Here is a 24,135-nt window from a genome sequence, read left to right as displayed (position 1 = left end):
CACAAACAAGTCACCTTCATCATGGTCAGCAGCATGACCACTGTGATGTATGAACACCTTTGGAGGGGTTTAATCTTTTAGGCACCTGTCGATTGCAGGCAATACAATCTTGAACACATGGCGCATGTGGCCCCCACAGTGGTGATAGCTGACAGGTTCCTGAACTGGGTCCATGTCCCAGGTGAGAGCAGGGCCCAAATACGCCTGCCTCTCATCTGACACGTGCTGGGAGAAGCACGCTGGGACATCATGTGTAGAGGGTTTACATCTGAGGCTGCCCTCCATGGGCCTTTGTGCTCCAAATACACTCTTTCTTCTCTCACAAACAGTTAATGAGGGCATCTCTCTCTCTCTCTCTCTCTCTCTCTCTCTCTCTGGGAATCTGAGTGTGTAATCAGCGTGTTCGGGATAGAGAGATACAGAAGAGGGCCCCATCCACCCCCCCCCCTAGGCCCATCTCTGTTACGGTCATACTTGTTAAATCCAATACAATGGAAAATCTATTATGGATGCCCTTGGCAACAGTGAGCTTGTTCATGCTAACAAAATATTTTTGATTTAAATGGATTTGATGTGAGTGTGAGGGAGACAGGAGTGGGAAACAGAGGGAGGGGGAGACAGTGCTCCTTTATGAGTGAGAAAGTCAGTAGGAAACAGAGAGAGAGGGAGACAGTGAGGGAGAGAGAGTTAAAAAGAAGAAAGACATGGTGAGGATTAAATGAGGTGAGAAGAAGGGGAGAGAGACAGAGAGAGCAGATGAGCGCACAAGCCTTGTAGGGTGCTGCATTGAAGGACGACACAGGGTCGTCCATTTCTGTCAGAGTTAAAGTTGCTGTTTATTATAAGCATTTGAACTTGTTTCTGGAGGAGTATCGCCAGCACTTCAGGTTTTGTGCAAGAGAGGAGAACCAGAGTTTGCTAGAGATTTGAGAAAACATTTCACTCGCTGTTCTCTGTGTTCTGTGAATGATGAACACTTGAGAATCTGTCAAATCTGATCATACTAGAGCAGTTTAAAGATTCCACACCTTATCACAGTGCCACGTTTGTTTCTGAGCTAAAGCTCCTGATTAGGCCACAGCGTTAGCTGATGAATTTGCTTTAAGAGTAGTTTCGGTGAGGGCCGTAATCGAAGGTTGGTTTATACACAAACCTACACCCGCCTCATAGAGGTTCTCTGTCAGCCTCATCAAAGTCTACCCCTGCTTCAACTCGAAGATCAGATGTGAACTTAACTTGTAACTGCTGTGGTGAGAGAGGACACTGGAAAGCAGACTTCCCTGCCCTTAAAAATAAATCTAAACGTCCTGGAAGCAGTGGCCATGACGAGGAACCTTCTAATGCAGTGTACGCTGTGACGCACGGCATGTCTCGTTACACGCGGGGATGCACATCAGAATTGGATGGCGACCAGAAGGGGAATTTAAAGTCTCTGTTGCCTATGCCGTGTCTAACTTGCGTTTCCCTTAGTCTTTGAAGGGTTTAGGTCAAAGTCAGTGTGGAGATCCGTCTCTGGCTGAGATGTTTACTAAAGCTCTCTCCTCTGCAGACTCTCTAAGCTCCACACAGGGCCGACTCTTGCTTGGGGTGCCAGATGTCCTGGGTTCACATCCCAGACGAGCCCCCCATTTTGTTACAACCACGCACAAGGCAGTAACAAAAGAGGAGAACACTTGCCTTGAGAAAACTCAAGGATTTTTAGAAGAAAATGAAACAAAGCAAGAGAGAAAGCATGATCAAAATCTTAAAGCAAACTAAATTGTCCGTGGGAAATAGTCAGTAAGAATCAGTAATGTAAAGTGCTGGATAAGTCAGGTGTTGTGCAGAGTTTAGGTGCGGTGCAGTGTGAAAATAGTGTAACAACTAACGCAGAACAAACGAGCACTGAAGAGGAGTACAAGTGATTTTTTTTACGAGATTTTAAAAGAGGTGGGCACAGGTGAGGCAGATCTCAGGTGATCAGCTAGGAGGAACCAAATTGAAGGGCAACAGAAAAAAAGCAAACAAGCCCATTGGCCGTCACTTTGTGTGTGTATTACGCCCCGCTACACCCCCACTTGCTTTGCAGTGGCAGTGCAACAGCCTTTGGGTGGTGAATGGGCATAATTAGCTGGATTGTCCACACCTGAGGATGCTGTTTGCCCTCAGAAAGGGCCTTGCATTCTCACCACGCTTTTGATGCTGGTGAACACTATGGGTTTTTGGAGCTTGGCATTCACTATTTTATCCCGTGTTTTTGTATTATTGAAATAAACCCCTATTTTTGTATACTCTGTGGTCTCTCTCCAATTGATGTTGTGGCTCACAAGCCGGGTTGTGACAGTGTGTGTGTTTGTTTGTGTGTGTGTGTGTGTGTGCACATTCAATACTCTCTCTACTTCCAGCTCATTATATAAAATGCAGATCTGCCGTGTGTGTGTGTGTGTGCGTACGTGCGTGCATATGAGTGAGAGTGTGTGTTTTGGTGTGAGAGTTTGTGTGTGTGTATGTTTGTGAAAGAGAGAGAGAGAGAGGAAGATGCAGAAAGAGAAAGAGAGTTTGTGTGTGTGTGAGTATTTGTGTGTGTGTGTGTGTGTGTGTGTGTGTGTGTGTGTGTGTGAGATGCAGAAAGAGAAAGAGAGTTTGTGTGTGTGTGAGTATGTGTGTGTGTGTTTGTGTTCATGGTAGAACTTTTTGCAGTATGTTTTCCCATGACCTTCTCCGCCCTATGCAAGCGTGAATGCCACAGCCACAAAGCCAGGCCAGTGGCAGACTAAATATTACGCCAATGTGTCAGATTCCTTCGGGTTCACATATGCATTTGTGTTTCATTTCACAGTGTTCAGACGACTGGGTCAGCACTCACATTCCCTCTAGCCATTGTCAATTATGGTGATGGTGTGTGTGTGTGTGTGTGTGTGTGTGTGTGTGTGTGTGTGTGTGTGTGTGTATGTGTGTGTGTGTGTGTTTCGTATCAATGCATATTCAGTCTCTGTATTCAGGAGGAGAAGTCTCTTTCTCTGTTATACTCAGTGAAATGCTTTCCTATAAATATTCTCAAAATACGGTTGAAGGACATTCATAGCTCATAGCAAGTGAAATCCATACAGTATAATATAATACCTTTTCCAGCTTGCTACTGGAAGATACTTACATATAAATGTTACATAATGGCTGAGACACACCATAACAATTCCTCTATACGACACAATATCCTTTACAATGCCACTTGGTCACAGGGATGATCAGTGATATTTTGTATGAAGTAGTAAATTGTACTGTAGCTGCTGCACATCTGGTGAGCTGTATTGTAAATGTACCTCGTAATAAATGACTCTGTGTGCTGCACATGTGCTCCAGTTCTCATCTTTAGCCCCTACGCTGCCATGGATACAGAGAGCATTAATCACCCGAGTTTACTAACCCCCGATGGGTCGTGCGGAGGCTTCTTTCCTGTTTTGACCCGTCTGTTATTCTTCCTTCACTCTAAGGAGGGGAGACAGGAGGGAGGGAAGGAGAGAGGGACCGACGGAGGAGTGGAAAGCCCCAGATGTGCGTCACGGGTCAGGTGCAGCATTCCAGCGGCTGTTCCACCAACAAACCTCCGTCAGCGTGGAGACGCGGACCCTCGGAGGCCACACCAGGTCTGTGAGTGTTTAAACAGGATTAACGACTGACCTCAAGAAAATACTGAGAAAAGAAAACATTTAGCAACTTCTTCATCCTCCACTTTCAAACAACAGGCTCATCCAGAAAAAAACATGAGCAACATACACGCAGCATGACAACTCTTCCTCCATCTTCTTTGCCTTTCCTGTTATTGTTGTTTGTTCCAAGGTGAAGGTGGGGTATGCAGTGTCTGGTGATGTCCTGCAGTTGAGAAAGACAAAGAGGGATTAATGACAGCATTAATCAACCGGTTGTAAAAGTGTAAAAATCTTTATAGGATAGTGAATACACCGAACCCTCTGGCCTCCATCAGTAAATCCCAAGGCTAAAGTAAGTCCTTGCATCAGCGGCATGGAGATTATGATCTGTCTGTAAGAGAACAGCCTGGAGGTTGGGAACCTGCTATTGTGTCTGTATCCCTTCTGTGTAATTATAAGTATGTTATAAATACTTACTGTTATCTAAGAGCCCACACGGTGCACTGAGTATTGACTGGGAATGAATTGACTCTGCTACAAAGGTAATGAAAATGAACTACTCAGAAAGAGAGGATAGGATTAGCAGGGTATCTCACTGAGCCACTGACCATTCACCATGTGTGAGACCCCAGCTGTCACCCATCTATCTCCCAGTTATCAAAGCCACCAGTCCTCCCAGTCTGAGGACTTCACTGAGCATCCACACTGCTGTGGTGACATTTAGAGCTTGTTGGTGCACTGAGCTGCTGTGGCTTGTAGTAGGCCAAGGATAAGTAAAGGTCTCTTTATCGTTTTTCCAACACACACACACACACACACGCACACGCACACGCACACGCACACGCACACGCACACGCACACGCACACGCACACGCACACACTTGCTCGGATAGGCTGCGCTGGTACACTTTATTTTCTCTCTGGGGACATCCTGCTCTATTAAACCTAAAATTCAACCTGCCCATTGCCCCTGTTTATTCTCTCTGGGACCGACTGCTATTTCAGTACTGTATATACAGAGAGAGAGAGAGAGAGAGGGAGTGAGAGAAAGATTTGGAGGGGAGTGGGGAGGTAGGGAGAGGGAGAGAAGGAAGGGCGTGATCTTTTTTCCCAAAATACATCCTGGGTTTCTCCACAGAAACACCACAGAAAAAGAGGACAGTTTACCATTCAGTCATTTGCTCATTCACACACACACACACACACACACACACACACACACACACACACACACACACACACACACACACACACACACACACACATAAACAAACACACACACACACACACACAATGTATGAATGTATGTAGGTAAATCAGACTTCCTATTGACATTTCCTGTGACTGGATAAACAAACAACATCAACAGAAATAGGAACAGTGAACAGTGATAAGACTATCTACAGATGTTCCCACTCAGACTGCAGCCATGTCACAATTACACTTGAGTCTTTTACAGCAGACATCAAGAATGCGCTTACACACACAGAAAATTCCCATTGGAGAAATCTTCGAGGAAAATTAGATACCACACCAGCTTCATGTATGGTTTCCTGTGAATCATCGAACATCTCTCTATCTTTCCATCACACACACACACACACACACACACACACACACACACACACACACACACACACACACACACACACACACACACACACACACACACACAAATTAGTGTTGCAGCAGAGAAATTAATGCTGTCAGAGAAAACTTTTTTCACAAAAGCACAAAGTGACCTAATTCTAGACATGCATAACTTGTTGACTCCGAAAGACTCTGTCAGGAACATGGTGGGGAGTTGACAATGTCAGTCTAGGCCTCTGAGTTTCAACACCCGACATCCAGACTAGGATTTGTTCAGGAATGTATAATGATCCTTTATTCAACATAACAATTATGTGAGCGTCAAGGGACTGACTGAGATGTGGGTGAGGGACGCATTGGTATGCTCAAAACAACCCACACTCTCTCTCCCTCTCTCTCTCACACACACATACACACACACACACACACGCAGCATTGTAATGCATGTAAGCATTGATTTGGTGTTGTGTATGGGTGTGTGTTTTCTTCTGACAAATTCTTGTGGTTTTAGGAAAGACCACAACTGGCCTGGTTCCCGGGACCTTCCATTCAGCTAGCAAGCTCTGTTCAAAAATACACCCCACAATAATCTCACATCCGTGAGCACCACCACTGAAAGGTTACTCAGTCAAACAAAATGGGTCATGTGGTCAGACACAAACACACGCACAAACACGCAAAAACTTCCTTGAAGCCTCAAGTTACTTGGTGCATATTTCACATTTTCATATACAAATGTCCATATTGTTGTACAATACGTATGTCTGCTCTATAGTTCAGAAGCATATGTAGCTAAAACTGGTCATTCTTGTGAGGACAGGCACCTTATACTTAGCACTTGTTGGTGGAGTAGGTGGAGGGGTGAGGGGTTGTTTGCTTTGAAGTGCTAATTAGAGATAGGATGTAAACAAGTAATATATTTAATTTAAAAATAGATCAAATCTGAATATTTTATTTTGTGACTTACATCCTCATTTTATTAATACATATAATATTATATTATTACTGTAAGTGTCAGAGATTTTTCTTCTCTCCTGCTCTCAGGGTCATGTGATGTTTTTGAGGAAGGCAATCTCTGTTAGTGTTGTACAAGTTACGATACGATACAAATTATACAAATTGTATTGCCTCTGACAGAGCAGACAGAATATTCTACCTTGTCAGCAAAAAGTGTTTCCAGCCAACATGCACATGATGATTTGAGAGTCAGACACTGACTGACAGACAAAAACTGTGTGAGGAGAGGGGGAGGAGAAAGACAGGAGAGAAAGTAAGAGAGAGAAAAGAGTGAGGTGATGTATGAGGCCTGCCAGTCGTGGCAGTGCCCTGTGTGGCCCTAAGGGGTGTGGGAAACGAGGGAACCTGGAGAGAGTCTGTTTGCTTTAGTGGTCTGCAGAGCTGCACTGAGGTGGAAACACTGAGCCTGGCTTGGAACGGAGCACGCTCAGGGATGCCAGAGAGGACTCTGGGAGGTCCTGAAGATCATGAGAGAACGGAGAGTCCAATGTTTTTGGTGTGTTTGTTTGTTTTTTTTTCCTATTAAGGAGGAGCCTTTTTTCAGTTGTTGTTTTACACTCCGTGTTAGTCAAGGAGAGCTGGAGGCTACCAGGTTCCTCCTCCTAAACATGTGAAACTAAAGACAGCTTTCTGTCACCATACGGTGGGAGATGGAGCCGTAGGGAGGTATAATACATAACCTACCATAACATAACATCTACTGTATGCAGCAACCTTCCACACCATTGCACCATTACACTTGCTCTAATGAACCACTTCATATGGGCATAAAATCCCCAGTCTAGTTTGCCACCAAAGATTGTATTTGTGCTAATCTTTAACTGTGGCTGTTCCTGGCCGAACACACCATTTTGTGAGCCCTCCATCCATTAAAACGGTATGCCACTAGAGAGGTTCCCCCTCCGGTACTAGAGAGGTTCCCCCTCCGGTACTAAAGAGGTTCCCCCTCCCTCAAAAGAATCTGTGTGGCCCACCCCACCCCACCCCACCACCAGCATTCAGACCAAAGATAACCATTGATAATTAAGAGTATCTTAATATAACTGCCACATAGACATGCCACAAACAAAAAAAGAACAACTGCTCATTTACTTTCCAACAATACTTTGTTCAGTTTTGTATGCAGTGTGTTATTCTTGACATGACAAACTGGTAATATGTTGAAGGTGTATGGCAGTATTTTTAAACTCTTTCTTGGAAGCATCCATGTGCACAGTGAGAACAAGCCTTGTGGGCACACTGTGGCTAAGAGATGGGTTCCAGAAGGCTCTGGAACATGGGAAAGCAAAAAACTCCCATCTTAAAGCTCTCTAGCTGCTCGCAAAACCCACAGATTTATTAAAGCAATAATCCAAGACGGGAGAAGAATGCTCTTATGAATGAATTCATCAGAGAGGAGAGAAATCCCTGGCTTTCGCTGTAAACCTGATTTACGCTTTCTGAAGGTGGTCCACTGGAAAGCTTTTTGTGCTCTTTGTGTCGGAGAGGCTGAAGTTACCTTGAGGGCAGTGAGAAGTGATGTGGACTCAGCTAACAGAGAAATGAGTGAAGACAATCCCAGGTCTGAGCCAGGCTACGTGTCAACAAGGATCACTTGTCAACTTGCTTAAGGGCTTTTGTTCAGTAATGGACACTACCAAATCACAAACATTTACGAACACACACTCACACATACACAGTCACAAACACGCTCACACACACACACACACACACACACACACACACACACACACACACACACACACACACACACACACACACACACACACACACACACACACACACACACACACCAACACACACACAATGTCCTTCCCCATCAAACATCTTCATCAGGACCTTGTGTACTGACACTAAAGGACTTCCAGTGGCAGCCATCCTCTTGATGATTTATGAATAAAGACAGTTAAGGTAAGAGACACACATTCACATACAAACACAACACAAATCAGGTTGATCCACTGGTGCAGGATGGTGTTGTCTGACATACACACACACACACACACCCACACCCACACAAACCTCTGCCCTAGAAAAGAGGCTTGTTTGTAAAGAGGAGTTCAGGGATAGAATGTGTTTAGTGTTTGTACAATAGGTCCTCCTTTTGATAGTCTTATCTTCTACATACATATTTTTAGCACCACACTGAAAGTATACGGTCTACTGTATAGTGATCTAAAAAAAACTGGTCTGTGTTCTGTACCTTCTATGGGTTAGATAACAACACTGAGAATGCTACCACAGAAGTACAACACAACACAGCTCTGACAACAGCACACACAACAGGCCTCTGGCTAAGTAGTATGGCTTTGCTTGAGAATGCATGAGCAGGGAATAGTGCTTTGGCTTCAACCACCAAAGCAATTAACTAATATATGCGGCCTTAGCTATTGTGCAACACTAACCACTCAATCGAGTAGCTCAAATATTTGAGGCAAAATCAATGTAGATGATGACTGCATTGGGTATTGGAGGAATTTGGGACCAACTGATAGAATTTAGATACATACCGTGAAGACCATTTTGGTTCTCTTGTTCTCTACACTGAGCCCACAGTCTATAACTGAGATCCATTTCAATGTAGGCTATAGTTCGAAATCATTGCAACCCAATGATTTATGAAATAATGGTTAGCCCAAGGCTACACAACAAAACATTTAAAATCCCAAGGAGAAAAAAACAAATCTGGACAGCTGTTTCTTGACTTTCAAAACAACTTTCAGCAAAGCTTCGCATAGTGTCCACCACTCTAAAATAAATGCCATATGTTTGTTTTATGCTGATTTCTATTCCGACAAATAAGTTACTGCCGAAATTTCAAACAAGAGAGAAGTACAAACGTGTTTTATCACCGTGTTTATTTGAGGACTTATGGTGCACAATGGGTTAGTCGTGTAACCAACTAGTACATACTGCCACCTGCTGGTCTGGTAGAGACTACACATGGCAACAGAGAGTCATGGGCTATTATAAACCAAGAAACCGGGGTGTGTGTTACGGAGTGAGGACATGATACTATACTGGGTGCCCTTGGAGAGGACAGCCTAGTGCTTGAAGAGAAACAAATAGACAAACAAATGTCAACCGTTCAGTGCAACAAACTAAACTATCCTCCACATTAAAACTGCCTCAGAGAAGAGAGATAAGTTCAGGAGATAATACAATTATTCAATTAAAAAAACAGTAACATTGCTTCTAAAAAAAAGTCGTTTCACATTGGGGACTATCAGTCAAGGCCACTTCATATAATAGGGTACATTCGCACAGGTGTGTTTCAAGCGAGGAGGGTAGAAAGAGACAAGAGACTTGTGAGTTGTTGTGAGGGCACCAGTTAACGCGTTGTTAGAAAATCGAAGGCGTTTGTTCAAACATTATTGTTAGGTCCACGGTCCATTTTATCTCAAACATACAAATCATTAGTAAATTCAAGTAAAGTGAGAACACTTCATGGACACCTAATCAGGCCTTACTTTTGCATCCAGGCTTAAATTCATTGACCACAACAAAGTAGGCCACATCAGAGATCCGATGTCTGATCCCAGTCCTCACTTAATCGACTCTGGGCCTAAAATAAAGCAGAATTGTGGTCCGTTGAGGATCACTGCTTTTGGGATGACTTCTAAAGAATGGTTCAGAGGAGGTGGATCTTGTGGTGTGTGTAGGCCTGACTTCAGTGAGAGGAGCAGGGCTAGACTAAGACAGATTACACTAGTTAAAGGTAGTGAACAGTGTTCTTTTGTTAATCAGCATGAATGAACAGTGTGGGCCGAGATGATTTATGTATGTGGGACACCCTTTCTTCTTTCTTTACACTCACACACAGACACACATAAATGTCACTGATTAAATGCTTTCACATTCATCATTTTCTGTACTTCCTGGACCCTTTCCCCCATATCTACAAACCCTTTTCTAAATGGCTCTTCCTTCCTCTGCTCTTCACCCTGAGATGAACTTCTCTCTGCCCCTCCCCCCTCTTAGCTGGACCAATAACGGCCCCCTCCCTCTCCTAGCTGGACCAAAAACGCAAACAATGCCACTCATTTAGAGCAGGGGTGCTGCATTCTCACTCCTGCTGCCAGCTATGCATTTCGTGACCTGAAAGTGGGAGGCTGTGTGTGTGTTTGTGTGTGTGACTTTAACGGTGGATGGCCTGGTGTGTGTGAGAGAGCACTAATGAATGGGTGCTAACACTCCTGGACCACTGGTGTTTATATATGCACCTGCCTATTGAAAGAAACAAGTATTCTGCTGGTTTGCCCCTTCATTCTTCTGTAGTAGCATGACCCAAGAATGAATTAATGATGGTGTCCATAGAGAAAAACAGACAGTGAAACATAATTTACTCCATATACAATATAAAGCGCCAAAAAAACGTCTTTATGGTCTACAAGCAATACATTCAAAAAAGCTCAAACATCAGGGTTTTTTTTTTTGCTAGTTCCATGTCAAACGAACACTGTTTCTGGAGGATTTCTAAACAAATTCACACACACGCGCACACACACACACTCCTGCTTTTGATGCTGGTCGAATAATAACCATTTCATTCTACCTTCATCGGCCTTAGTATAAGCATTTTAGTCTAAGACACCTGAGCCAGAATAACACTGAAGTATTGTGGCATGAGGTGCTTCTAAGAATTTGTGCGTGTGTGCGTTTTCAAGTCCGGAAACTGGGATAAGAAAAAAATATGCAAGTAGCATGAATAAATACAAAACATTAGGCAGCAAAAGTCTGGTTAAGGTCCACTAGTGGACACTACAGCCCCCAGTTTAAGTTTAGAGAGAGTTGCGTAGATCTCTCTGCATTCTTCACCTGCCCTCAAAACAAGCAGATGTCTTACATTGTGCTCCAGTCAGGAGTTACAGGGTTAAAGGTTATGGAGCCCCACCCTTTTTGACCAGTGGTAGCCAATCGCTGTGGAGAGATGGCACTTGCTGGAATCCCTCTGTTGGGTGCAGGGCACAGTGCAATAATCATTAACCCTTTGTTTCATCCAATGCAAGTTAAAAATGTACTTGCTGTGTACTGTAATGCAAGCCCCCCCCCCCCACACACACAATCAAACAGATGACAATACACACACACACACACACACACACACACACACACACACACACACACCGATGCACATGTGCACTCACACAATACACAAACCTTCATATGGACAGATGTTAAGCACAAATGCTGGGCAAAACACAGTTTGTGTGGTTGTACATGTGCATGCAAAACTTGTGTACATTGTGTTGGAGGTTGTTCAATGTGTTCAAAGGTGTTGAAAGTATCTGGAATGGCAAGGTTCTACAGACACAAGGGAAGAGTGGAGTGATGCATAGGATATCTGGCGGTCCATAAATCGTAACACTTGGGTAGGAGACACAAACATGAAATAAACAGTATCTTAACAACAGTAGAATAAAACCTCAACCTCAGCCAACACCCTTCTTCCCCCGCTTTACCCATTCAGATTTTTTTTTTTTTTAAAGAAAAGAAAAATAATAATCGATGCTTGAAGTGTTGACTTTGGTGGCGAGAGAGGATGTGTTTGAGTGAAAGGTCGGTAGAGTCCAGCATGGCTCCTGGCATGGGCTGGCAGAGAGACAGAGGTCTGCAGTAAGCGAGGCATTGCCAGCATAGGGTTTGCCAGGGCCTCAGTACCAGCTCTGCGTCTGTAAACACTGCTGCTGCTGCTGCTGCTGCTGTTTTGCGGCTTCGGCGCTTCTCCTCGGCATTAGTTTCAGTGGTGTTGGTGGTGTTGGTTTTTATTTTCAGGGCTTTAGACTCCGCCTCTTCAGCCCGCCCCCCCCTCCCCCTCCCCCTCCCTGTCCCTCTCCCTCCCCTCCCTCCCAAAAGAGAGCTGCTGATTGGAGTTGCCATGGCGAGGCACAGGTTTACAGCTCGGCCGCTTAAGTGCCTCCTTTAGGTGTCCTCTTCCTCCTCCTGGCGAGCAGCCAGCACCCTCCTCCTCAGTGCCTCGTCACCGAAGGTGTCGGGGCGACCCTCAGGGGAGCCGCGGCCCTTGCGCCACAGGTCCTCCCGTGAGCCGCTCTCATCCTCCTCGTCCTCGTCCTCTTCATCATCTTCTTCTACGTCGGCCATCTGCTCGTCCTCTATCTGGTGCCGCAGTCGCGCCTGCTCAGACAGCTGCTTCCCTGAGGGCACAGCAGCCACGGGTTAGATAAACTTAAAGGCATGTGTGTTAAAGGTGCCGTTACAGAGCAAGTGCTCTGACTCTGTAAATGGGAAACAAAGTGGCTCGGAACGACCAATACAAAACTCTAGCCAATCAACAACATTGCTTCAGGAGCACTGACTAGACTAGAGAGTTGTCTTTGGATGGGTTGAGTTCAAATATCTTTGGCCAGGACTGAAGACTGCATCTGTACCTTTTGTTTGCTGAAAGTATTAACGCTTCCAGGTTACTGACATTCTTTTATATTTTTTTAAGCCAGAGGAAAATGTAAGAAATGCAAGCACCAGGCTGCCCTTTGCACAACATGGCACTGCGACATTGCTGAACATCTGGAGGCATTTAGTGTGTGTATGTATGTATGTATGTATGTATGTATGTATGTATGTATGTATGAGGGGCATTTTGTGTGTGTGTGTGTGTGTGTGTGTGTGTGTGTATATATATATATATATGATAGGAGTATGGCCAATTACTGACTTTGACTAACAGAGCCAAACTGCCAGAGTTTATCTACAGAGGTATAGTAGTTAAAATGCAAATGACCTTTACACTGTTATCTTTTTTTTGCAACAACTAAGTGTAACGGTGGCAGTGTCAAACAGTACATTGTAAGCACGTGAAACAACTGGCAATATCACCAGTCTCTAACTGCTGTCAATTTAACTGCTACAACTAAAATCAATCCCCTCACACCACTTACTTTGGTAGTGGTTACTTTGTAATCTTCTTGACGGGAAGGCAAAGTCTGCGATGAACACCAGTATCTGAAAGACAGAGGCATGGCGGGTGAGAACACGGCGGAGAGGGACAGAAGCCTGAGAGAGGAGGAAAGCTCCTCGCAACTTCAATCTTTAAGTGCTGGATACATGGAGCAGAATGCTGAAAATCCAACGAAGGAGAGGAGAGCACAGGGCACCTTGGCACAGGCTACACAGAGGACTAATTAGAAGAGATTATAAAATACACTCCGTTTGAAACTGACTGATGTCCTTTGCACAGAGGAGGACATGTTTGATTTCTTGGCACTACACAGCAATGATCATGTGTGGCTGTTTCTTTCTTTCACTGGAAATAAAAACCTTGTGACCAACATTCCTCTCTGTCACACACAGACATACTCTCTAACATGGTCCAGGTTTAGCCATCTGTGTGTGTGTGAACCCGCATATGTAAATCATTCTGTGTAAATGTGCATGCATGAATGTGATATCTCTGTGTGCGTATGTGCACGTGCGTTTGCATATGTGTGTGTTGGCGCTTTTAAAAGAGAACTCACCAGCCCAAGGACAAGGCCAGAGAAAAGTGTGGCCAGGGCAAAGATCACATAGGACCCCCACACAGGAATGCCCAGCTGCTCCGTCAGATAGTTATGGCAATGCTGGAGAGGAGAGGCACACAGACAGAAAATGAGGAAACCTGCACACACCACAACACAATTACTGCATTAATCAAAAACAGGTGTATCTCTGAGTAAATATATCCAAATGAAGCAAACAAAGGGGCATTTTATGTCTTTAAAGGAAGTGTCCTTCACTTCCCCATGACTTTCCAGGCAGGAAAGAAATGAATGTGTAGCCCACTGTTCAATTTTCTAGTGTTCTTCCTGGGTGCTTCAGTTGTACTCATTGAGACAATACATATGACCAGGAAGCGTGGGCAACTGAAATAGCTCTGGTGTTTCCACCATACCGACATGCTAACTGATGCTCTCTGAATGTGAAGGTTCGTATGAATCCGTCTGCCATATCTGCATTAGAGTGATGAGCCATCCCTTCCATAAAGGAGTGGAGTGTGCCAGAAATGCTACATTAGGCTACAGGAGTGCCTTTTTTTGTGTGAGACAATCAGATGCCTAGGGAGAACCCACCCGTATGAACATGGAGAGCTTGAAGAGCGCCGACATGGTGTTCATCCTGCCACAGAGAAACACAGAGCACAGGGTTAACTAATGCAGATGTGAAACACAGAGCAGATACAGGGTTTACTAATGCAGATGTGAAACAAGGGTAGTGAAACCATGTAGCCAGGGCAGAAAATGACTGCTGCCTTGTCACAAAGGGTGGGTTCTTCATGTAATGGAAAATCCTTATGGGCACAAAACCATTCATAACATGGACGGAATGATAACAGGTCAAAAAAGAATGACTTGGGTTTTCAGAGCTCAAGATAAAACCAACTTAAGACGCCAGCCAGTTTGCATGTTTGTACAAGTACTGTGCTGTAAATGTAACAATCTTACAGATAGGATTTTCACTTGGAAAACACATCTGTTCTACATTTTCTTTGTATTAGACCTAGAAAGTCATATTTATGGCCCAAGAAGTTGATGTCCAATGAACAGAATAAAAAAACTATGTTTGAAATCCTGTTCATATTTTCCTTGATATAACTTGCAAAAAGGGTGATGATTCATAAAAAAGGTAATTTAAAGTAATCAGCATATCATTAATATTTTAAAACAGAATTATCACATATGGAGCATCATAACATTGTATGAGAGGGCCTGCAGAGATGCCCATACCTAGAAAATAGCATGTTATTTGTTTTAGTTACTTATGATGGGCCACTATACTGAAACTGTAGTCTCAACTTTGGTTTTTATATATAATACAATCAATGCACAAAGACAATGTTTGAGTAAAGTGGCTGGATCAACAACAATAACAGCAAATACAAATATATTTACAGAGTGAGGTAAATCATATTCATTTTATGATCATATTAATGCACCAGCAATCAGGTGCTAAAAATAACTATCACCTTTGTACTGATAAGGAGAATATAAAGGTCAGGTATTTAGCAGATGCTTTTATCCAAAGCGACTTTCAGACAACCTGAATAACACTTCCAGGCAACCAACCCCCTACTCCCCAGCACATAGTACAACATACACAAACATTTCCAGACACACGCATGCATACACACTCACATAAAGGAGGATGGACCGAACCAAGAGGACACTGGTTCGATATTCTGCCATTTCTTCTCATCAATGAAGCTCATGAAGTCGTCTTTGGTACGTGGTCCCTGGTACCTCCGAAATACGCCATCTTTACAACTGAAACACAACACCACACACAACTGTGACTGACTGATTCAGAGATTAACCACAACCAGTGAGATCACCTTCCAAGAAACTTTCTGGTTCACAGAAAAAGCTTCACACAGGCACATAGCTATACATGGAGTTTCAGTTCTGCCTTTCACACAGAAAAAGAAAGTGAGAGAGAGAGAGATGCTCACAGTACTCAGGAAGCATGTCTGCGATTAACATCAGCACAAAGTGTTCCTGACATGTAAGTCTTCAGTAAAGATATTGTCACAAACTCACATGGCTCTTCAATGAACGAACCTCCACAAATTGAACACAAACTCTCTCATACTCATTCTTGTGTCTGCATGCACACAACACTCACTGGTAGATGGTAGGAAGGGAGGTGATGATGAATCGGCCACTCAGTCCTGCAGAGACAAGAGAGGTAGAGTCAGGTAGCTTTAGATATGAACAGTAAAGTTTTGAGAAAGACTTTGATGTGACCAGTATTGGCCCTATGACAGTCATGTCAGGTTCTATTTATATTCCAAAAGATCCCTAGTCTGCAAGGGCAGATTATGCAGATTAAAGTGCATTGTTACTAAGAAGAACTCCATACCTGGCTGCTCAGTGACGTCCACTTTGGCGATGTTGACGCCCAGATCCTCCCCCCACTCGGAAAACTCTCCCCACACTGGCTGCAGTTGCCGACATGCAGGGCACCACGGGGCAAAGCTGGGGAAGGATTGTATTCAATATATCAGTCAGTGTGACACAACAGCACACACTGCCCAACGCCCAAGTTGTATTGCCCATCCACATCAAGGGTGGCCGACCAAGACAAATTAGGTCACTCTAAGGTTCTAGACAGGAAGCTGAGAGTTACAAATAAAAGGTGTAGTCTTCTTCACAATTATCCATGTTAAAATGACTTGAAAGAAATTTGACACAAACATCCAGTAACCTTCTGGAGAATGAGTTATTCATGGCCAAATTGAGATGTCAGTGTCAAAACACAGTCCTTAAATACGTTTTAATTATCTTATTGAGAAGGAGGATGGGAAATCAACGTTTAGGTACACTACAGGAATGGGGCGTTACAATCAGACGTCTGTCCACAGCTCTGGACCAACTGGACACGATTTCTTCACCTCACTGTAGCTTTTTATCAGTAAATCGTTCCTCAACCAAAATGAATGTAGTCAACATCCACCCTACCCACGAACAGATTAGCAAAGCTGTTGAGGTGACTTTGGTATGCTATATCATAGTTAGAGACGCTGATTTATTAATTGAGCATTTGGGCTCAAGTGGCAGTTGTCATGTGTCACATGGGGTTTGCAGCTGGCTAGCTTAATTCATACGCTTTTCCTCGCAATGCTGTATGTTATGGCGCAGCTGTTCAACAACTTAGCCCACTTGATGACAAAACATAACGGTAGCAACATTAATGTTAGTCTCTTTTAACAAGTTTGGAATGCTACTTAATCTCACAAACATTCACTTTACATAGTCCACTTCCATGATTTATTAATATGTCATTGTATGTCATACAATCTACATACAGTCTAGCTACAAGCAAAAAGCGAGCTGGACAGCTAGGTGGGTTTACTCTCGCTACCAAGCTAATGTTAGGCAGAAGGAATAAGGGCTACTACCTTAGCTAACAAGCTAGCTATCGTTAGTTCATTTTATAATATACTGTTTCACTTTTCAGAGCGTCCCCAGTTACGTTAACAACATGTCATAACTGCACGATAATAAAGCCATGTAGTTTCTGGTTTTAAAAACTAGCCCACCACAGTGTTTACATGCTGTCACAGCAATAAACTACTTATGCTAGCTAAGTTAGCTAGCGCCTCAGCTAACTGGCAATGTTAACATTAACAGTAGAAGCATGGTGACTTCACTTACAATTCTATCATCCATTCTCCGGTCAGTATGTCTTCCCAGTTTCCGTCTGTTATTTCTCTGAGATTATCCTTCTTGGCGAGTACTGGCTGTGGCGCCTTCAGAATTACAAGGACGCAGAAGAGGAACATACATGTTCGCCAAATAACATGTTTTCTAGCTGCTCCTATTTCGTAGTCCTGCAAGGACGCCATGGTCGGGTCACAACTCGCCTCACTATAAGCTGAACTTCCGCTTAGCATCAGTTGATAACCTCACCCTTAGTCCAAATCCTCACTGGAGGCCCCTTGAAAACTGCATTAACTTCTATTAAACAAACATTGCTTTTTTCAACTATGCAATAGTATTATTATCAAAGATCGTCTTTTGTTATGACATTCGCATGCCCCAGTGTGTGTGCATACCCGCATGTTTGTGTATTTGTCCATGTGTAAGGATGTTTGTGTGTGTTAGAAAGGAGGGCAAGGGGGGAGAGATAGAAGATAAGGAGTGGAGCTTAGGCTTGCACATTCCTACTCCTGCCTTAAGTGTGTGGGATGTACAAGCCAACAGGAACTCGTGTGTGCATCTTTACTTGGTCATGTACATATATTGGAGTGCATTACTGCTACTGTATGTAGGTCGTCCGATGGTTACATAAAATGGAAACAGGAAAATAGGACAAAAGATGGATTTTTCCATATCAGTAAATTACTAAGGATTGGTTTATAAGGACTTTTAATTTCATTCATTTGAAATAATTTATCACCTATATTCATTTATTCAAATATGTATTTTTGTGAAGGCACATTCTCTCACACCCATCCTTCCACGTCTTACTTTATACACCTCATAGCTAAGTGTTTATAATCTGCTGTCTGAAGGGCTTGTAAATAGCTCTTAGACCCCTCCAGGCACCTGATTTGGAGTTCCTGTATAGTTGGTTACCTCTCTGTTTGGTGAGATTGCTGAACATCAACCATGAATGTGACTGTAACAGTCTGCCTGCCAGGTATCACTAAGGCATGGATGTGTTTATATGGATGAGGTTTTTCAATGGTCCAGAAGTCCTATTAAAGTTCTGATAAGGTCTGCGGAGAGAATAATTGGACTTTCACTGCCTCCCCTGGACGACATCTTTAGGACACGCTGCCTCCGCCGAGCATGTGGCATTTTGAAGGATGAGACTCACCGCAGCACTAGGATCGGCAGGGTTGGACCATTGCTCTATGATTCCTTTGTTCAAGATCTTTCTCCATCTGTGTCGACTGGCGTATGGAAAACGGACTGGCATTAGAGAGTGGTGATCAGTCTTCAGCCACTCACCATGGCTCAGTCCAAGTCTCAAAAAAGTACCGGATCTAAACATTTTTCCGGATTCAGGCAATCCAGGTTCCGTGTGGACGTGGCCTCAGACTCGCCACTCAGAAGCCTGTGGTTACAGAAACAGAGTCCAGACTTCGCTTGGTCCCCTGCTGTGCAATGCAGCCGAATCTGCTACATTTTTCATACTACACCACAGACGCAATACAAACATTAGAGTTGTTAAGAAAGGAAGCACTGGGTCCGTTTTTATGGTTAAGCCCTTCTATCACAGTGAGCTAGCATGAAAAATAGTTTGTGCGCATATAAAATGTTGGAAATGGATGTTTTAAGAATAGAGGCAAGATACTGATGAGCAGGTGACCCTTCAATGGATTATCTGCTCTCCGTGTCTGCTGCCAGTGCTGTGAATCACTTGAGCTTCTGTCCTAACAGCAATCCCACCACCAAGCTTGCTGCATGGTTGTAGGAAAAAGGGTGAAGAAATGACTGACTTGCAACACTAGATGGCAGTGTCAACCACCAAATCTCACCAGACTCAACCAAACTATAGGCCACACAATGGAATCAAGTTGGTTGATGCATCCAACTTGTAATTAGATTAGAAATATGGGGAACATGAAAGTGTTTTTTAACAGCATCTTCAGGTTGACTACAGACATCACCCAGAATCTAAATGCCGTGCATCGTGTACTTTCAGGTAGCAGTGAGTCCCCCTTTGTGCTTAATTGTCTCAGCTGTCTATACATCACACTAGCATCTGGATGCTCTTCAGCGCCTAATTGCACTCCTAATGTGTCCTAACAGCATGCAAGCTTGTGTTTGATGCACTCATAACTTAATTAGGGCACATCAAACAACCTACCTTGCTGACACCTGGTGATTAATATACAAATCCAATTAGAGTTAATTTAGAAAGCCAATTCATGTCTTGATGACAGGGCATATTCTCCAATATTTTCTTCAGATGATCTTAACCAATATTTAGACTGGTGTGTTTGTGGGTGTGTGTGTGAGAGAAGCAAAAGAAAAACATTTGGTGAATATATATATTGAATATATTCTTTGTTCTGTACTCTTTCTACATTTATATCTTGTCATCTCTCTTTGCATACTTCCCCTCTCTCTCTCTCTGGCTGTCTCTCACCCGCAGTTTTGCAACACTTTCTCTCCTTTTCTCTCTTTCTTTTTCTCTGCCTCTCTGTCTCTCTCTCTCTCTTTGAGAGTCAGCAGCAGAGTAAGTGTGCTGTCACTCAGGCAGAGGGAGAGAAGAGAGTGGGAGGCAAAAACATGCAGCGGAGAGGGTCATCCATTTGAGCCCCTCTTCTTGTTCTTCCTCTCCACTCCTGGCTCTCTCTCTCTCTCTCTCTCTCTCTCCCAGTCTCTTTCTCTTCTCTTGTTCCTCCACTTGTGGCAGAAAGGGTGGGATGAGAGCACCAGTGAGATGAGGTGTGCTGTGAATGTGCATGCATGTGCGTGAATACTTGAGTGTGTATGTGTGTGTGTGTGTGTGTGAGAGAGAGATGGGTACTGGGTGCTTGCATGAGCTCATTTGTAGAGAGGAGAAGAAGAGGTTATGTGTGTGTGTGTGTATGAGTGTGTGTGGGCGTGTGTTTGTGCAAGTCACAGTAAAAAAGAGAGAGAGAATAAGATCAAACCTATGCACATTCCCTGTGATGTGCAATGTCTGAATGGTGATGGATTGTACCGTGAGTCATCACTTTAGGGCCATCACGACTTAGACAAGGCCACATTTTTAAGAAGCAGTGACAAGCACACAGTCACACTGTCTATGGACACACACACACACACACACACACACACACACACACACACACACACACACACACACACACACACACACACTCATGATTTGCTCAAATACATTTCATTTGCAGTATACTCTCTGCAGTGGAGATTGGTGCCAAGGCATCAGACTCTCTGCAGCCGTCACCCAAAAGATTTATTATCACTCCTCTGCTATCCTCCCATCCCCCTGCTCATCTCATCCTTTATCTCTCTCTCTCTCTCTCTCTCTCTCTCTCTCTCTCTCTCTTCTACCCTAAGTCTTGCTCTCTCTGTCTCCAGTTTTATCCGTACAGCTTCCAAAGACTAACTCATCTGTTTGTCTTTATTATTGCTCTGGACGAGTTTTTCTCCCTCTGTGATTCACCTCTCACTCTTGTTTTTCTTATGCGCTATAACCCTCATGCCCTCTCCTGTGCTGTGTGTCTATAGCTGTAGCTGTTGTTGTCGTTGCTGATGTTGTGGCCATTGTCAGTCCCTGCTCTGAGAAGAATGTGTCCTTGTGTTTGACAAAGGCAGCACTGATGAGGAATGATGAAAACCAGTGTGTGGATGTCCACACTGCCGTGTACTGCATTTAGAGTGTGTAAGATTGTCAAATGATGCCGTTTGGTTCTGCAAGCTCTTTCATTCTGACAAGAGGCTTTACCAAACCCCTGTATGACAAGACAGGGGTAGGTATATAAGACTAGGTTTGGTGTTTGGATGCACATACAGCTGTCATGCCAGCTGGGCATTGGTCCCTGCAAGACCAGCAACTAGGAACCATCCCTTGTCTGTGTTTCACCCACTCCAGAACATCTCCCGATGGTGGGTCAGAGGTCAGGGACCTCTCCCTGCCACCCCTGCAGATGGCCATGGCCTCCTCTCCCTGCCACCCCTGCAGATGGCCATGGCCTCCTCTCCCTGCCACCCCTGCAGATGGTTATGGCCTCCCATGGATGGTCATTCCGTCATTAACCGAAGCTTTCTCTGCGGCCATTCTTCAAACTTCACCAAGACCCTCATATTAAAATCTTTACTTTGCATCCCCAGATCATTCCTGTATTTAGCTGATAACCGATTACGTACCACTAATCATCTACACATCACTGAACCAATGAGCTAAACCAGTCTGAAGTACAAGTGAGTCCACAGGGTAAGGGCTTTGAGGAATGGGTGTGCGATATTCCCCTGAGGATTGTGAGTTCAGATTAGGCCACGGTCAAACTTCACGTACAAAGGCATTAGACAAAAGAAAGGTGTTGGAGGTGGGATCATCTCAGGAGATAAAGATCCAGTTTTAAAAAGGGGAACACAAACCCTGATCTTTGTGTGGGTCAACGGAGGCAATATGCATTAGGCATTATTATACAAGGGAACCTCACTAGGTTTATAAACCATCTAAACCTCATTTTGTGTATTTCACTCTAGAGCTTTGCAACCTAAACTGAGTCATGCTACTTTCATTTTATCTAAGCACTGGGACATTGGAAATGTTTCCAGCTGGCATGTCTAAAAGGTACTTTTGAGACAAAGAGTGTTCTTTATATTGTTCTTCTTGTGGTGGTGCTGCAAATAGATTAGGAAAACAGATAAACCTTTTAACAGCTTTAAAGTAATCTCACTGGAACTGGTCTAACGGCAGACAACTGTCTTCTTCACTATATGGTCATATTCACTCACCCACCTTCATACACAAGCACACATACAAATGTGCTCACAAGCACATACAATCATACAAGCTGATCAATGTACATTAGATTTAGTCAATTCGGAGTCTTCCATTTGAGTGATTTATGTAATGATCCAGCAGTGCAGAGAAGAGCTAGAGCAGTACTGCAGATTCCTGAGGTGGAGCAACTGTGGAGTGGCTCAGAGAGGCAATGGATGATGCTGAGTCAGTATGTACGTGCATATAACAATAATTATAGTTTTGTAATGTCTTCACTTATCTACTGGTGTGTGTGTGTGTGTGTGTGTGTGAGAGAGAGTGAGTGTTTGTGTGTGTGTGTGTGAGTGTGTGTGCATGCAGGTGTAAATGTAGAGCAGTGGGGTAATGAGATGTTTTGTGCAGGCAGGATACTGATTCTGTTCCTGGACACACATGTGAAAGCGCTCCGAGCCCCTGTAATTTCTCCTAAAGACACATACCTTTGATAACGCAGAGAAGGTCAGAATATAAACACCAGGACATACCTACAATAAAACAAAACAGTCTAATAAATGCAAATGCTTTGCGTATAACTCTCGGCATTGAAGATTAATTCACTATGTTGTCACTGAAGTAAACAACATTAATATGCTGTAGACAGACACATACTTACATAGACATACAAAGAGTCATTACCACAGCCTTCCAATGGCCATGTCTCTGCATCCGATTAATTTAGGGGGTAGGGTAAATGTCATCTCTGTAGACAAATTTATTTACTCATAATCTGATTACAACCTGTAATATATTAAATAACGAATATGAATGAAAGTTTCACACACACAAGCCTATGCGCACACACAAATAAACATACTTTACAAATTGAGACAGATAATTAGAGAAATCTACACCACATGAAAATGAATTTACTTGCATACATGTATTTCACCACAAAGACTATATATCAGTGTTTTTCCTCACCTTGTTTTACTACTTTTCTGATATTCATGCTTCAATCTTTAAAAAAAAAAAAAAAAGAATTATGTTATAGTATCTCTCTGTCTCACTACTGATGAGCAGAAATTGGGTCAGATTTCTGGGGAGCGCGATAGCAGTTTAGTATTCTCTTTCATCTCACACATTTTCTCAATCTGCACACTCACAGGAGGGAAATGCACACTCACACTCACAAGCACACACACACACACACATGCATGTACACACACACACACACACACACACACACACACACACACACACACACACACACACACACACACACACACATATATATCAATGACGCATCCCATGCAGACTGTGCTGCTGACTGTGAGAGTATGTCAGTAGGGTTAGATGATTCGCTCTGGGCAGCTGAGTACCTGTCTCCTGCCTTTGATACTGATCCTGGATCTGAGGAAGTCAAATGTGTCAGGACTGACAGTGCTCTACAGCTCTCTGTCACCAGGCACAGTCGTCACACACATAAGCCAGCTTGCTGTGTCATGACTTCAAGAGCTGCTTTCTGAAAAGGACTCAAACAGAACCATCCATGTACACGTCGGAACACTAGAAGGTTTGCTTTATCCAAAGCGAGTGTGGAGCTGAGTAGGTAAATGTGTCAGAACCCAGCAGGAGGGGGAAGATGCTCCTCGTTTAAGTGGATTTGCATGTGTGGAGGATAACCAGTGTGTCTTTTCTCCTTCAACAATAATAGGCCCAACAACACATGTTCAGGGAGGCGCGGGCGGGAGAAAAAGTCCTCAAAAGATCACGAGGAGACAAGAGTTCTGCTGCAGTAGACTTCCTCGAATCACAGTCCTCAAATGTAAAGCAGTACAGATTGATGAGCCTCTTCTCAAAAGAATGTTAGGTGCATTATTAAAAACAGAAAGGTTACGGTCGTATAACCTGGTTGTGTATCTTAGTTTTTGTGTTTATTCAGAGGAGCCCACTACTTGGATGAGGTGTGTCAAAAATCACTCTATTTTACAAAATAAGAGTGATGCTGTCAGTGCAAGGA

At 43.6% G+C, this 24,135-nt stretch overlaps 1 protein-coding gene and 1 long non-coding RNA gene across 2 annotated transcripts in view; both read right to left on the bottom strand.

The window, feature by feature from the left end:
• Positions 1-3,940, bottom strand: part of LOC116223562 — a 7,266-nt gene extending 3,326 nt beyond the window's left edge. The window contains exons 1-2 of the long non-coding RNA XR_004165144.2: positions 3,754-3,940; positions 3,404-3,625 (exon numbers count right to left, since the gene is read on the bottom strand). This is a non-coding gene — a long non-coding RNA (uncharacterized LOC116223562). The remainder of the gene's footprint in view (positions 1-3,403; positions 3,626-3,753) is intronic.
• A 7,391-nt stretch (positions 3,941-11,331) lies between these two features.
• On the bottom strand, positions 11,332-17,782 carry tmx1 (thioredoxin-related transmembrane protein 1). The gene is made up of 8 exons (XM_012836734.3): positions 17,378-17,782; positions 16,083-16,198; positions 15,846-15,891; positions 15,359-15,487; positions 14,297-14,342; positions 13,706-13,807; positions 13,130-13,193; positions 11,332-12,388 (listed from the first exon to the last, which is right to left on the bottom strand). The coding sequence occupies exons 1-8, from the start codon at positions 17,614-17,616 to the stop codon at positions 12,156-12,158; spliced, it is 975 nt and encodes a 324-aa protein (XP_012692188.2). The 5' UTR covers positions 17,617-17,782; the 3' UTR covers positions 11,332-12,155.
• Between the last annotated feature and the right edge of the window lie 6,353 nt (positions 17,783-24,135).

The sequence above is a fragment of the Clupea harengus genome, chromosome 14 (genome assembly GCF_900700415.2).
Source record: "Clupea harengus chromosome 14, Ch_v2.0.2, whole genome shotgun sequence".
Taxonomy (NCBI): domain Eukaryota; kingdom Metazoa; phylum Chordata; class Actinopteri; order Clupeiformes; family Clupeidae; genus Clupea; species Clupea harengus.
This window is presented reverse-complemented; position numbering and strand designations above follow the sequence as displayed.